The sequence below is a fragment of the Scyliorhinus torazame genome, chromosome 7 (genome assembly GCF_047496885.1).
Source record: "Scyliorhinus torazame isolate Kashiwa2021f chromosome 7, sScyTor2.1, whole genome shotgun sequence".
Lineage (NCBI taxonomy): Eukaryota > Metazoa > Chordata > Chondrichthyes > Carcharhiniformes > Scyliorhinidae > Scyliorhinus > Scyliorhinus torazame.
The window spans coordinates 109608428-109622920 of NC_092713.1; the positions used below are offsets into that span (position 1 = coordinate 109608428).

Consider the following 14493-nt stretch of genomic DNA (forward strand, 5'->3'; position numbering starts at 1 on the left):
GAATTTTTTAATGCATTTGAGAAAACTGGTGTAATGACTTAAGAGTAGCAATTTCAGAATAATTTCTCAGATGTAGATATTGATCAGACAAACCAGAATTAAAGGAATGTGTGACTCCATGAACAGTCTATTGCATACCGAAGAGCTGGATATGTTTGCTTTCAACAAGCAATCCACCCACAGATCATATCCAATACACATAGCAATTGACCAAATCCATATTAACACCCTCGCTCGATATTTAACAGACACCAAGCAAGTTACTGTTTGAATACATTTTTGAGATAAAGACCTCCCATAAACAGATGAATTTCCTTCCCTCCAATTCGAATGTGAAGCACATTCGCTTGGCTTATAAATTACACTGTTGTTATATCGTGAAAGATTTAAGTACACAAACTGACAGTTGCAAATTTAATCTACCATGCTGGGAATAGTAGAACAGGCAGCTTTTTAAGGGCATTGGTGTTCACAAAGTCCAAGTCCCAATTGCACTTCAGCAGTAGGTGGCCTGCCCCTCCCATCAAAAGTAAATGTGGGAGACTGCTAAAAATTATGCGCACCCCCTCCTCAAGACACCATCACTACCAAGAAGGCCAAGTGTTAACCTCTACAAGTGGCTGGCATGCCTTTCTTCCCTTTCCTTATGGTTTTCCGCTCTCTCTCCTGTGTTCACTTGCAATTATTTCATGCATCCACTGGAATATCTCCACAGACCCTTGGGACCTTGATGTGCTGAATTAATAGCGAAACACATCACATCCAACGAATAAAATTAAATGCATTAATTTCACATAGGCATTGAAAATCAACCAGCTTATGCACAGCAAGCATGGATTGACTGGCTAGACTGTTTTGGAATTGGTTAAAAACGGAATGTTTGCCACAACAAGAAAGTCTGACTCTTGAATAGTGCCAGTTTTTGTCTACACGAGCATAAAGCCCCTGTTAAAGTCTCTGGTGAAGGGCATCACTTTTAAATGCAACCTCCAATTGTGTGTTGAAATATCAGTCCAGATTGTGATCAATTTCTACAGTGGTGTTTTAACCTACAACCTTCAGATTTAGATGGCCGTGCTGGAAACTAGAGTATAACATAAGAAATGGAGCCTACTCTGCTATTCCGCAAGATTATAGCTTATCTTTGATTTTTCCTAAAGCCCTAAATTCCATCTGTCTCTGTTTTGAGCAATTAAGCAGCCCTCTGGGGAAGAGAATTCCAAAGTTTCATAGCTAAGTGAAGGAATTTTTCCTTGTGTCAGCCTTAAATGATTGACCCGTATCCTAGTTCAGAACTCCATAACCTGGAAGAACAATCTCTCAACCTCTCAAAACCTACTCTTTCAAGTTGCCTCAATCTTGTATGTTTAGAAGAGTGAGCAATTATCTCGTGCTCCAGCACATAATACCCCATTTACCTTCCTCTCCAAACATACGAAGATATTCTTAACTCTGGTACTGTTCAGGCAACACAATATTTTAAACCCCTGGTCGTGACTGCAGAGAACATGTATTTCCCTGACTATACTATACCACTACCCCATTGTTGTTTTTTCGTCACACGACCTTGATGCCTCCTTGTTCCATCAGTTTGTTCATCCTCCTTGCAATCCTTGTTATGGTCCAAACAAGCAGATAATCCTTTTTGAAATAGAAATGCTATTTTGGATAACAGCATATAACTTAATGCAACACAATTATGAGATTCAGAAAACATGCATAATTTAACATTTTGTGATATAAAATGTGATGTAGTTAAGTATAACACATTTCCTGATCTGTTGTTTTCTGTCCATAACTGTAATATCATCTAACCTGTCTTGGTTTTGTTTAATAGCAACACTTCTTTGATGAAGATGACAGGATGGTACCAAGTACACCAACTCTTGTTGTGCCTCATCGATCAGATGGGTTTGCAGAAGCCATTCAGTAAGTAGATTTCTGGGTGATATCAAATAACATGTACAATGCCTAATAGGGTACCTAAGCAAAGTCATGTTAAGTTCTAAGTGGATGTATTTTTTTGTCCAGTTAAAAGAAGCTTTCAGAATTTTTACTTGGGAACTTTGAAGTGTTTGGCAGCAGGAGTATATTCAAATAAACTGCTGTGTAAAGTTGTTGTTTGTTTACGGTGATACTTGTTTGGAGAGCTGGTGCAGACGCAATGAGCCAAATGGCCTCCTGCAATGTATGGGAATCTGTATGGGTCGAGTTGAGAAACACCCAAGTGGCAAAAACATTCGTGGGGATGGTGTACGGACCACCAAACAGTTGTGGTAATGTTGGAAAAGGCATTAAACTGGAAATCTGATGCATGTGATGAAGGAACATCTGTGATAATGGATAATTTAAACTGCATATAGATAGGGTGAGTCAAATTAGTCGTACAATAGCGCAGAAAATTCTGGCTTGTACATGGGATGATTTTCTGGACCAGTACATTGAGGAACCAACAAGGGAGCAGGTCATCTTGGACCTGGTATTGTGCAATGATAGGACTAGTTGGCAATCTAGTTGTGAGAGAACCCTTGCGGGTGAGTGACCATAATATAGAATTCTTTATGAAGGTGGATAGGCGGGCAGCATGGTGGCACAGTGGATAGCACTGCTGTCTCACGCTCCGAGGTCCCAGGTTTGATCCTGGCTCTGGGTCACTGTCGTGTGGAGTTTGCACATCTTCCCTGTGTTTGCGTGGGTTTCACCCCCACAACCCAAAGATGTACAGGGTAGATGGATTGAGCATGCTAAATTTCCCCTTATTTGGAAAAAATGAATTGGGGACTCTTTTATAAAAAAAATAAAAAAATTAATGAAGGTGGATAGTGAGGTAGATCAGGAACCTGAATTTCAATAAAGGTGACTTGTGATGGCATGGGGTATGAGTTGGCTATGATGGACTGGGAAACATTACTGAAAGCAAGGACAGTGGGCAGGCAGTCGAGGAACAAATAGGTGAACTCCAAAAGTTGATTGTTCCTATTTGTCGCAAGAGTGGGGCGGGAACTGTGGCTAAATCATGGCTTACCAGGGAAATTAGAGAAAGTATTGGATTCAGAGAAGAGACATACAAATTGCTAAGAAAACCCAAACACCTGAGGAATGGGAGCAGTTTAAAATTGAGCAACGGCAGACAAAGGGATTGATGGGAAAATAGGAGTATGAAAGTAAGTTAGTGAGGAACATGAAAACTGACCGTAAACGTTTCTTTAGGTCTGTAAAGAGAAAAAGATTGACAAAAATGAATGTACGCCCCTTATGGTCAGAAACAGGGAATTCATAACAGAGGGGGAAAAAGAAATGGCTGAGGAACTAATGCTTCCATCTTCATAAAGGAATACCTGAATAATGTACCAGAAGTTCTGAGAAACACAAGTTTTAGTGAGGAGCTGAAGGAAATCAGTATTAGTAGAAAAATGGTTTTGGGAAGTTGATGGGATTAAAGGCTGGTAAATGTCCAGGGCCTGATCAGCTTCATCCAAGAGTACTTAAAGAAGTGGCCTGAGTAATAGTAGATCCATGAGTGGTCATTTTCCAAAATACTTTAGACTCTGAAATGGTTCCTACAGCTCACAGGGTAGCTAATGTAGCTAGAGTACATTTCATAGAATTTACAGTGCAGAAGGAGGCCATTCGGCCCATCGAGTCTGCACCAGCTCTTGGAAAGAGCACCCTACCCAAGGTCAACACCTCCACCCTATCCCCATAACCCAGTAACCCCACCCAACACGAAGGGCAATTTTGGACACGAAGGGCAATTTATCATGGCAAATCCACCTGACCCTTTGGACTGTGGGAGGAAACCGGAACACCCGGAGGAAACCCACGCACACACGGGGAGGATGTGCAGACTCCGCACAGACAGTGACCCAAGCCGGAATCGAATCTGGGACCCTGGAGCTGTGAAGCAATTGTGCTATCCACAATGCTACCGTGCTATCAGGGAATCCATAGCAAAGCTTTTGAAAAGCAGCAATATAATAAGATAAAGTCAATATAGATTTACGAAAGGGAAATCATGCTTGACAAATCTGTTTGAAGTTGTAACTAGTGGAGTTGACCAGGGAGAATCACTGGATGTGGTTTATTTCGACTTTCAGAAGGCGTTCGACAAGGTCTCAAATAGCAAATCACTATATAAAGTTCAAGCACTTGGAATTGCAGGTTGTGTCTTGAGATGATTTAGATTTATTGTCACGTGTACCGAGGTACAGTGAAGAGTATTGTTCTGTGTATAGTCCAGGCAGATTGCCCCATACATGACATGGAACATACTATAAATACACAGTGTAAATACATAAACATCGACATTGGGTCCAGCAGGCGGATATAGTGCTACAACTGTGGAGAAGATGCAGAGAAAGATCAGTCCAGCCCATAGAGGGCCATTCAGGAGTCTGATAACAGTGGGGAAGAAGCTGTTTTGAATACATTGGTGCGTGTTCTCAAACCTTTGTATCTTCTGCCCAATGGAAAAGGGTGGAAGTGGGAATAACGCAAGCGGGAGGGCTCTTTGATTATGCTGCCTGCTTTCCCAAGGTAGTGGGAGATGTGGACAGAGTCCATGGGAGGCGGGCTGGTATGATAGACTGGGCTGTGTTCATGACTCTCTGTAGTTTCTTACGGTCTTCGGTCGAACAGTTGCCATACCAGGCTGTGAGCAACCAGATAGAATGCTTTCTATGGTACATCTATAAAAATTGGGAAGAGTCATTGTGGACATGCCGAATTTCCTTAATGTCCCGAGGAAGTAAAGGCGCTTTCTTGTGTTTTGTGTCGATGTGTGTGAACCAGGGCAGATTCTTGGTGATGTTTACACCTAGGATTTGAAGCTGTCAACCATCTCCATCTCGGCACATTTGATGCAGACGGGCGTGACGGCACTTCGCTTTCAGAAGTCGATGACCAGCTCCTTAGTTTTGCTGACATTAAGGGAGAGATTGTTGTCATTGCACCATGCCACTAAGTTCTCTATCCCCCCTCCTGTACTCTGACTTGTCGTTGTTTGAGATCCAATTCACCATGGTCGTGTCAACAGCAAACTTGTGGATAAAATTTGAGGCAAATATTGCCACACAGTTGTGTGTGTATAAGGAGTATAGTAGGGGATTAAGTACACAGCCCTGCGGGACCCTGGTATTAAGGACTATCGTGGAGGAGGTGCTGTTTATCCTTACTGATTGCGGTCCATGAGTCAGGAAGTCGGGGATCCAGTTGTAGAGGGAGGAGCCGAGTTCTAGGTTTTGGAGTTTGTTTTTTTTGTACTTGGCTGGGATTACGATGTTGAAGGCGGAGCTGGTAGTCAATGAACATGAGTCTGGCGTAGGTGTCCTTGTTGTCGAGGTGCTCCAGGTAGGGCCAGGGAGATAGCACTGCTGTGGACTAGTTGTGGCAGAAGGTGAATTGCAGTGGATCAAGGCAATCTGGAAGGTTGGAGTTGTGTATCTCATGACTAATCTTTCGAAGATGGATAGAAAGCTGGTTAGCAGACAGTAAGCAGAGTTGGGATAAATGAGTCTTTTTCCGAATGGCAGGCAATGAGTAGTGGGGTACCACGGGGGTCAGGCTAGGACCTCCGTTGTTAACCATTATATATTAATGATTTGGTCGCGGGAACGAAGAGTATTATCTCCCAAGTTTGCAGGAAATGCAAAGCTGGGTGGGAGGGTGAGCTGTTACGAGGATGAAGTGATGCATCTGCGTGATTTGGACAGGCTGAGTATGTGGGCATATACATGGCTGATGCAATATAATGGGGATAAATGTGAGGTTATCCACTTTGGTAGCAAAAATAGGCATGCAGATTATTATTTGAATGGGTGTAAATTGAGGAAGGTGGGTACTTTAGTGAGATCTTGGTGTTCTCGTGCATCAGTCACTGAAAGTAAGCGTGCAGGTACAGCTGGCAGTAAAGAGGGCAAATGGTATGTTGGCCTTCATAGCAAGAGGTTTTGGGTATAAGAATAGGAATGTTTCACTGCAGTTGTACAGGGTGTTGGTAAGGCCACTCTTAGAATATTGTGTGCAATTTTGGTGTCCTTATCTGAGTAAGGATGTTCTTGGCATGGAAAAAGTGCAGCAAAGGTTTACCAGGCTGGTTTCTGGGATGTCAGGATTGTCATATGAGGAGAGATTAAGTCAGTTAGGATTATATTCATTTGAGTTTAGAAAAGGGTGAGAGGGGATCTCATCGGAATGTATAAAATTCTAACAAAATTAGACGAGGTAGATTCAGAAAGAATGTTCCCTGGGGGAGCCCAGAACTAGGGGTCTTAGTTTGAGAATAAGGGGTAAACCTTTTAGGGCTGCGGTGAGGAGAAATTTCTTCACCCAGAGTGGTGAATCTGTGGAATTCACTACCATAGAAAATAGTTAAGGCCAAAGCGTTGTGTGATTTCAAGAAGGAATGAGTAGATATTGCTCTTGGGGCTAAAGGAATATGGGGGAGCGGAGAGAGGTGGGATCAGTCATTATCATAATGAGTGGCAGAGCAGGCTCAAAGGGCCTAATGACCATCTATTTTCTATGTTTCTATATGTAAAAATTGTGAGATTTTGTGAAAGCACTGAATGTTTTCTGACACAAACAAAAGTTCGAGATTTGACTGAAGTTAGTCAAATATATTTTGATATTCGAGATGCCAAACACCTGAAGTGCTCCTTTTCCGAACTTTCTTCAACTTGAAATTGGTGTCAAGGAAGCTGGCACTTTATTTTACATTTTCATGTTTTCTGAATTTTTTTTTTGTAATGTGATCAATTGGTGACATCATGATCTATTCAATGGCAGAATATCAGTGCATGTGTTGCAGAGAAATTTAGGCAGCAGACTTAGTTTTGTTCTGTTTTAGGCATGACTTGCATGTAGAAACTAATTTTGGAAGCTGTGGTTAGTTCTCCGCAGGTTACTGGAGTCCCCCGGTTCAGGTTTGGACCACCTGAAGATATGTCTCAAACCAGTTCAAGTCAGTCAGACCTTGGACAGTTGGCATCACAGGGAGGTAATGTTTTTGCGAAGATACCAAAATCGTTACATAAATAAAAGTTATTATAATTTATACTCAAGGGGAAAAGTATATGAAGTAATTGGGACTAAATTTCACTTGTATTTGTTATATTAAGTCTTTTATTTTTACAAGACAAGTCATTCAGTATCAATAACTGTGATTGAACTGTTCTGAGTATATTTATAGTGGGGCAAATGGTTATTGTGCAATTAAAACCTGCGCTTTTATAGTCTAGTGGATTTTTTAAAAATACTTTGTATTCGTCCTTTACTGTTTTGGTGTACTAAATTGAAATCTTAAATGTCACAAGTGATCTGAAAGCTCAATTATCAAAATGAATGCAACAGCATTGTTCCGTACTGAAACAGTGGTCGTATAAGAACAGGAGTAGGCCATTCGGTCCCTTGAGCCTGTCCCGCCATTCAATGAGATCCTGACTAATCTGTGGCCAAACTCTATATACCTGCCTTTGGCCCATAATCGCTTGATATCTTTGCTTTACACAAATCCATCTAACATAGATTAAAATATACAACTGTTCTAACTTCAACTGCTCTTTGAAGGGGAAGAGTTCCAAATCTCTGCCACCATTTGTGTGAAGAAGTGCTTCCTGACATCTCTCCTGAATGATCTAGCCTGAATGTTTAGACTATGCTTCCGAGTTTTATAATCTTTATCTACCCTATCTTTTCCTGTTAATATCTTGAAGACTTCAATCAGATCATTCCTCGGCATTTTAAATTCTAGCGCAACAGACATAATTTGTGTAGTCTCTCCTCGTAACTTAACCCCTGTAGTCCAGGTATCATTTTGTAAACCCACGTTGCACTTCCTCCAAGGCCAATGTATCCTTCCTGAGGTGAGGTGCCCAGAACTGCTCACATTACTCCCAAGTGGGGTCTAACCAGGACTTTGTCTCGCTGCATCATATTTTCTGTGTCTTTATACTCCAATCCTCAAGATATAAAGACTAGCACCCATTATCCTTTTTGATTATCTGAGGCCCCAACACAGATTCCTGTGGTACACCACTAGACGCATCCTGCCAAATGGAGTAATTACCCATTATACCCACTATCTGTCGCCTGCCACTCAACCAATTTCCTAACCATGTCAATAATTTACCCTCAATGTTGTGGGCTTCCACCTTTGTTAACAGTCTCTTATGTGGGACTTCATCAAATGCCCCACTACCATGGTCACCTCTTTATTAAAATAAAAAATAATGTATGTCAGGCGTGACCTTCCCTTCACAAATCCATGCGGCTCTCCTGATCAACCAAAATGTTTTAAAGGTGTTCAATTATCCTATCCTTGATATAGATTCCAGCAATTTCCCCACTACAGATGTTAGGCTAATCAGCCTGATTTCCCTGGTTTCCCCTTTTCACCCTTCTTAAAAAGTAGAGTGACGTGCAATTTTCCAATCCAGAGGGACTACTCCTGAATCTAGGGAACTCTGAAAGATTATAGTTCAAACATCTACAATGTGCTCCCCCACTTTTTAAAAAAAAATTTAGAGTACCCAATTAATTGTTTCTAATTAAGGGGCAATTTAGCGTAGCCAATCCACCTACCCTGCACATCTTTTACTTTGTGGGGGGGAAACCCACTCAAACATGGGTGGAATGTGCAAACTCCACATGGACAGTGACCCAGAGCCGGGATCGAACCTGGGACCTCGGCGCCGTGAGGCAGCAATGCTAACCACTGCACCACCGTGCTGCCCTTCCCTACTTCCTTTAGCACCCTCTGATGGAAAGTCAGGTCCTGGGGATTTGTCAGTCTTTAGTTCCATTAATTTCCTAGTTACTGATCCTGTACTTTGTTAACTGTATTAAGTCTCTGTCCTTTGTCGACTGTTAATTTTTTCGGGACTTCCAGCAAGCAATCCACCTTTTCAACTGTAAATACTTGTTCACCATGTCTGCCATTTCCTCATTATCAATGACAATATCTCCATTTTCAGCTTTTAGTAGTCCTACATTGCTCTTGACCAACTGCTTTCCCTTTGTATAACCATAAAATTTCTTTTGACTATGTCCCTTGCACGTTTCCTTTCATCATCCCTTTTAGTAGCTATTCCAAGCTGCTTTGTGACCCTTTGCTGGTCTTTGTATCTATCCCATTCATCCAGATCTGTGCTGTGGTTTGCATTTTTGTAAGCCCTTTCTTTTAGTTTTATGCTGTCCCTAACCTCCTTAGTTGTCCATGGCTGTTTTTTTTCTGTGAAGTGGTGTTTTTTCCTTTCACGTGTATACTCTCTCTGTAACTTGTTGAATATTTCTTTAAATATTCTCCACAGATCTTCTGTGGACAGTCTCTGTCTCATCCCATTAATGTCAGCCTTCCCCAGTCTAAAATTCTATTGGCTGATTTGTGCTTTTCACTTTCAAACACTATATTGAATTCAACCATGATACCACTTTGACAGATGTTGACGCACATTGAGAAGCATTAGATAGCACTCCACAAAGGAACAAATGTCATGGGTGTTTCAACAAAGAATATGTTCTAAAATGCTGCTTTTACTGGCCTTTTAATAAAACGAAAACAACAATGCAGCTATGGACTGCAGTAATTCAGGCCTGCTTGCTCCCATATTGCAATGACTTGTGGGCCATCTGCTTATTCTGATTTTTGATTTTGTTGAGAGTAACTAGTCTCCTTGTCTTGGTAGGGCTAGGAATGTACGAAACTCCCATTTACCTTGCTGCTGTTCATGAAGATGAATCTGGAGGCCGTAGTGTACCTACTACCCCACTGCAAGTTCATGCACCAGGTTTGCATTTATTGGATTTATCTTAATTGGAGCAAGAGCAGTTGCACTTCTGGGAGAGTGATGGTGTTTTTGCACTCTTACTTAAAAATATGACCTTCTCTTGGTTTTTTGGCCTTGCTGCACAATTTGACAGATAGTTTGTAGCAGAATTTATGGGACATGGGTATTGCCATCATCCCATGTGAGATTATGTTATTGAGCCATTAACTTTCCACAGTTACTCTCTGTAAAATGTCATTGTTTTCTTATTGAAAGTTGCAACATATGACATCACAAGCTAAATCCTTTTTAAAAGGCTCAATTCTCCTGCCCCCCCCATTTCTTATATACATTATTTCCATGGAGGCTTAATCCAAAAACAATAGGCTGGATTTTCTCCTGTGAATGGGGGAGCTCCGAGTTCAGCCAACACTTCTTTTAATTAAAGAAGCATGGCTTTCATTACATTGTTTGGCAATCGCTTAAATGTGCAATGCAATGTTATAAAAGAGATTATAATAATTTCTTGTGTACCACATTGTCATGATAAACCGCTCTTCATAAAATTTCTATAATTTTGCATTGGAACTTGCTGTAAATAAGAGGCTTGTCGTCCTCTACAGAACATCGAGGATCTTTGTGAATAAGGTAAACAGCTGTTTTTTTAATCAGTCATTGAAGAATCATTAATGAGCAGGGCAGATTTTGAATTTATGTCAAATCAGATGCAAAAGTTTAAACATTGGTGTGAAGTAGATAGAATTCAGAAAGAAACAAGTGAAACAGCAAAGATGTTTTTTTAAATCTCCCACAATCTTGGTCACGTGATGTGAGCACAAGAGTGGTTGCGTTTTCACAGGCTCTGGGTCTGATCATGTTTTCATCCTGCTGTACATTGCGTATTTGTCTTTTCTTGGGGTGTATGCTTGTGCTATGTCCTGAGAAGTGTTTGGTCGGTTCTCTCACAAGAAAGAGCCAAAATAAAATGCGATTGGATTTGTTTATTGTCACGTGTACCGAGGTACAGTGAAAAGTATTTTTCTGCGAGCAGCTCAACAGATCATTAAATACATGGGAAGAAAAGGGAATAAAAGAAAGCACATAATAGGGCAACACAACATATACAATGTAACTACATAAGCACTGGCATCAGATGAAGCATACAGGGTGTCGTGTTAATGAGCTCAGTCCATAAGAGGGTCATTTAGGAGTCTGGTGACAGTGGGGAAGGAGCTGTTTTTGAGTCTGTTCGTGCGTGTTCTCCCACTTCTGTATCTCCTGCCCGATGGAAGAAGTTGGAAGAGTGAGTAAGCCGGGTGGGAGGGATCTTTGATTATGCTGCCCGCTTTCCCCAGGCAGCGGGAGGTGTCGATGGAGTCAATGGATGGGAGGCAGGTTCGTGTGATGGACTGGGCGGTGTTCACGACTCTGAAGTTTCTTGCGGTCCTGGGCCGAGCAGTTGCCATACCAGCCCGTTAGGATGCTTTCATTGGTGCATCTGTAAAAGTTGGTAAGGGTTAATGTGGACATGCCGAATTTCCTTAGTTTCCTGAGGAAGTATACGCGCTTTTGTGCTTTCTTGGTGGTAGCGTCGACGTGGGTGGACCAGGACAGATTTTTGGAGATGTGCACCCCTAGGAATTTGAAACTGCTGAAATCCTAGCTTGTCCATGGCAACTGGGGTGGGATCATGTTTTCAGTGACAAAGTTGTTATTGAGTGGGCTCCTCCCTTGCCAGTGCTGTGCTCATTGCATAATGGCTGCCAATGCCGATATCGTCCTGGCTGAAAGTCTTGGCTCTGACTATATGATCGATATTGGTTCTGTTCGAAGCCTGGATTGGGGTTGGATCGCGTTTTGGGATAAGTATGAAACTTACCCTTAGAACTGGGGTTCTTCTGGACTATCTTTGGTTTTTTTGTAGTGCTGGGTATGATGTATCTGTTCTTGGCTTTTGCATGGGTGCAATTGAGTCTGATATCCAAAAGAAATGACTGTTGGGTTGCTGATGCACGTGATGCCGTCTGAGCCAAGAGTTTGTGTGATGTGTTTGGCTGCAAGTAGTGCGACGTGGTAGGGTGTGCAGTTTTTATGACATTATTGCTTTCCCCTTGGTTTCTGATGGGGTTTCAGGTATATTTGGGTTTCCCTATGATTGTACAAAGCCAGTTGTGATGTTCTCCTGTTCCATTTTGTGCCCATATATGTTGAACCTTTTTTCTGATCCCTATGTATGGTATTATTTTGTAACTTGGATGTGTCGGTTTCTTGAATGTAAAATTCTAATAAATATACTTATTTTTAAAACTCCCATCATCTGAAACAGCTCCACACTACTTTGAGGCCTGCATGGTTGGGTGGCAATTAAGGCTTGGTAACTTATGCTGAAATAGGCAAAGCTTTAGGTGTGTTTAGTGGATATTTTTTAAGTTAAAATTGGATTTGTTTATTGTCACGTGTACCGAGGTACAATGAAAAGGAATTTTCTGCGAGCAGCTCAAACAGATCATTTAGTACATGAAAAGAAATAAAAATAAAATACATAATGGGGTAACACAAGGTGCATCCTGTAAATACATAGACACCGACATCGGGTGAAGCATACAGGAGTGTCGTATTAATCAGGTCAGTCCATAAGAGGATTGTTTAGGAGTCTGGTAACGGGGAAGAAGCTGTTTTTGAATCTGTTTGTGCAGGTTCTCAGACTTTTGTATCTCCTGCCCAATGGAAGAAGTTGAAAGAGGAAGTCAGGTGGGAGGGGTCTTTGATTATGTTGCCCGCTTTCCCCAGGCAGCGGGAGGTGTCGATGGAATCAATGGATGGGAGGCAGGTTTGTGTGATGAACTGGGCTGTGTTCACAGCTATCTGAAGTTTCTTGTGGTCTTGGGCCGAGCAGTTGCCATACCAGGCTATGATCTAGCCAGATAGGATGCTTTCTATGGTGCATCTGTAAAGATTGGTAAGAGTCAGTGTGGACATGCCGAATATCCTTAGTTTCCCGAGGAAGTATAGGTAGGCGTTGTTGTGCTTTTTTGGTGGTGGTGTCGACGTGGGTGGACCAGGACAGATTTTTGGTGTTATGCACCCCTAGGAATTTGAAGCTGTCAACCATCTCCACCTCGGCCTCATTGATGCAGACAGGGATGTGTACAGTACTTTGCTTCCTGAAGTCAATGACCAGCTCTTTAGTTTTGCTGGCATTGAGAGATAGATTGTTGTCGAACCACTCCACTAGGTTCTCTATTTCCACTGATTTCATGTCCTTCCTCCGACTGAACCAGACTACTTACAACTTCAGCATCCCACCTGGCACCACATCCTCTCCAACTTGAAAACTGCCCACTGCCTTTATAATATCATCCATCTCCACGCCTGCCTCAGTTCATTTGCTGCTGAAACCCTCATGGATGCCTTTGTTATCCTTCGACTACTATTCTAATGCTTTCCTGACAATATATCTAAATATCCCCCTCCATACTCCAGAAACCCCTGGTGCCATCGGCAAACGCTGTATTGCCAGAGCGAAAAGGAGCGGCGACAATGGGCATCCCTGTCCTGTACCCCTGCTTAGAGGGAGTATCCCGAACTTGTTGCATTGATGCGAACACTAGCCTTGTACAGCAGACACACTCATGAAATGAATTTTTGCCTGAATCCAAACCTCCCAAGTACCTCAATGAGGTGCTTCCACTCCACTCTGTCAAATGCATTCTCTGCAACCATGGCTACAATCGCCTCTGGCTCAATGACCAAGGAAGGCGAGAGGACAACAGTCAGAACCCACTGTATGTTAGATGACCACTGCCTACTCTTCACAAATCCTGTTTGGTCCTCTACCACTATATCTGGGGCACATGGCTTTAACTGCAGAGCCAGAATCTTAGCGAGTATCTTGGCATCTATATTTAGCAGCAAAATTGACGTGTAAGACCCACACTCTGTGGATCCTTAGCTTCCTTTAAAATAAGGGAGCTGGAAGCCTGTGTAAGCATATCAGGCAGGTAACCCGGAGTTACAGCATCATTATATACATCTACCATTACTGTACCTGTTGGTCCGAGAATTGTTGGGAAAATTCAACGCAATACCCATCAGGGCCCGGAGCCTTGTTTGCATCAACTCAATTGCCCTCAGCACCTCATCTGAGTCTATCCCTACTCTCTTCTTCTACTCAGGATGGGAAACCTGTCTAGAAACTTCACTATATCTGACACCCATCAGGGGCTCCGATCTACACACATCCCTGTAGAAAGCCTCAAATGCCGCATTGACGTCTCTCAGTGCTGTCACTAAACCATACCTTGAGTTCCTGACCTGTCTGTCACCTCAGTTGGTGTGCCAACAGACGACCTGCTCATATACTACGCCCCTCGCACATGGTTTCACCGCCTTTCTAGTGGATAATAAGTCAAAATGCACCTGGAGCCACTTACTGATTTGAAAGAGTCCCGGGGTAAGAGCAGTCTGAGTAACGGCAGTCTTTCCAGGATCTCCCCGTCATCTTCTAGATCATCCATAATAAATACATAGTGGGGCTTGGGCCCTCCATTCCCTCCTGCAATCCCATAACTCCGGTTCTGCCTCGTGATTGATTTTCCAGGTAGTCAACCTTCGCCTTCAACCTTTTCATTTTCATCGGCCACTGCTGCAGTCTGTGCTTCAGAGTGACATAAACTGCGCCTCCTCGACGCCCTTCAGAGTTTCGCCATTTTTTTTACCTTTCCAGCAA

General features: G+C 42.4%; 1 protein-coding gene across 1 annotated transcript in view; it reads left to right on the plus strand.

Moving 5' to 3' along the window:
• tprb (translocated promoter region b, nuclear basket protein) overlaps window positions 1-14493 on the plus strand; it is a 243904-nt gene that overhangs the window by 216791 nt on the left and 12620 nt on the right. The window contains exons 45-47 of the mRNA XM_072511248.1: window positions 1838-1929; window positions 6891-6997; window positions 9684-9785. Coding sequence (XP_072367349.1) covers window positions 1838-1929; window positions 6891-6997; window positions 9684-9785 — 301 coding nt within the window. The remainder of the gene's footprint in view (window positions 1-1837; window positions 1930-6890; window positions 6998-9683; window positions 9786-14493) is intronic.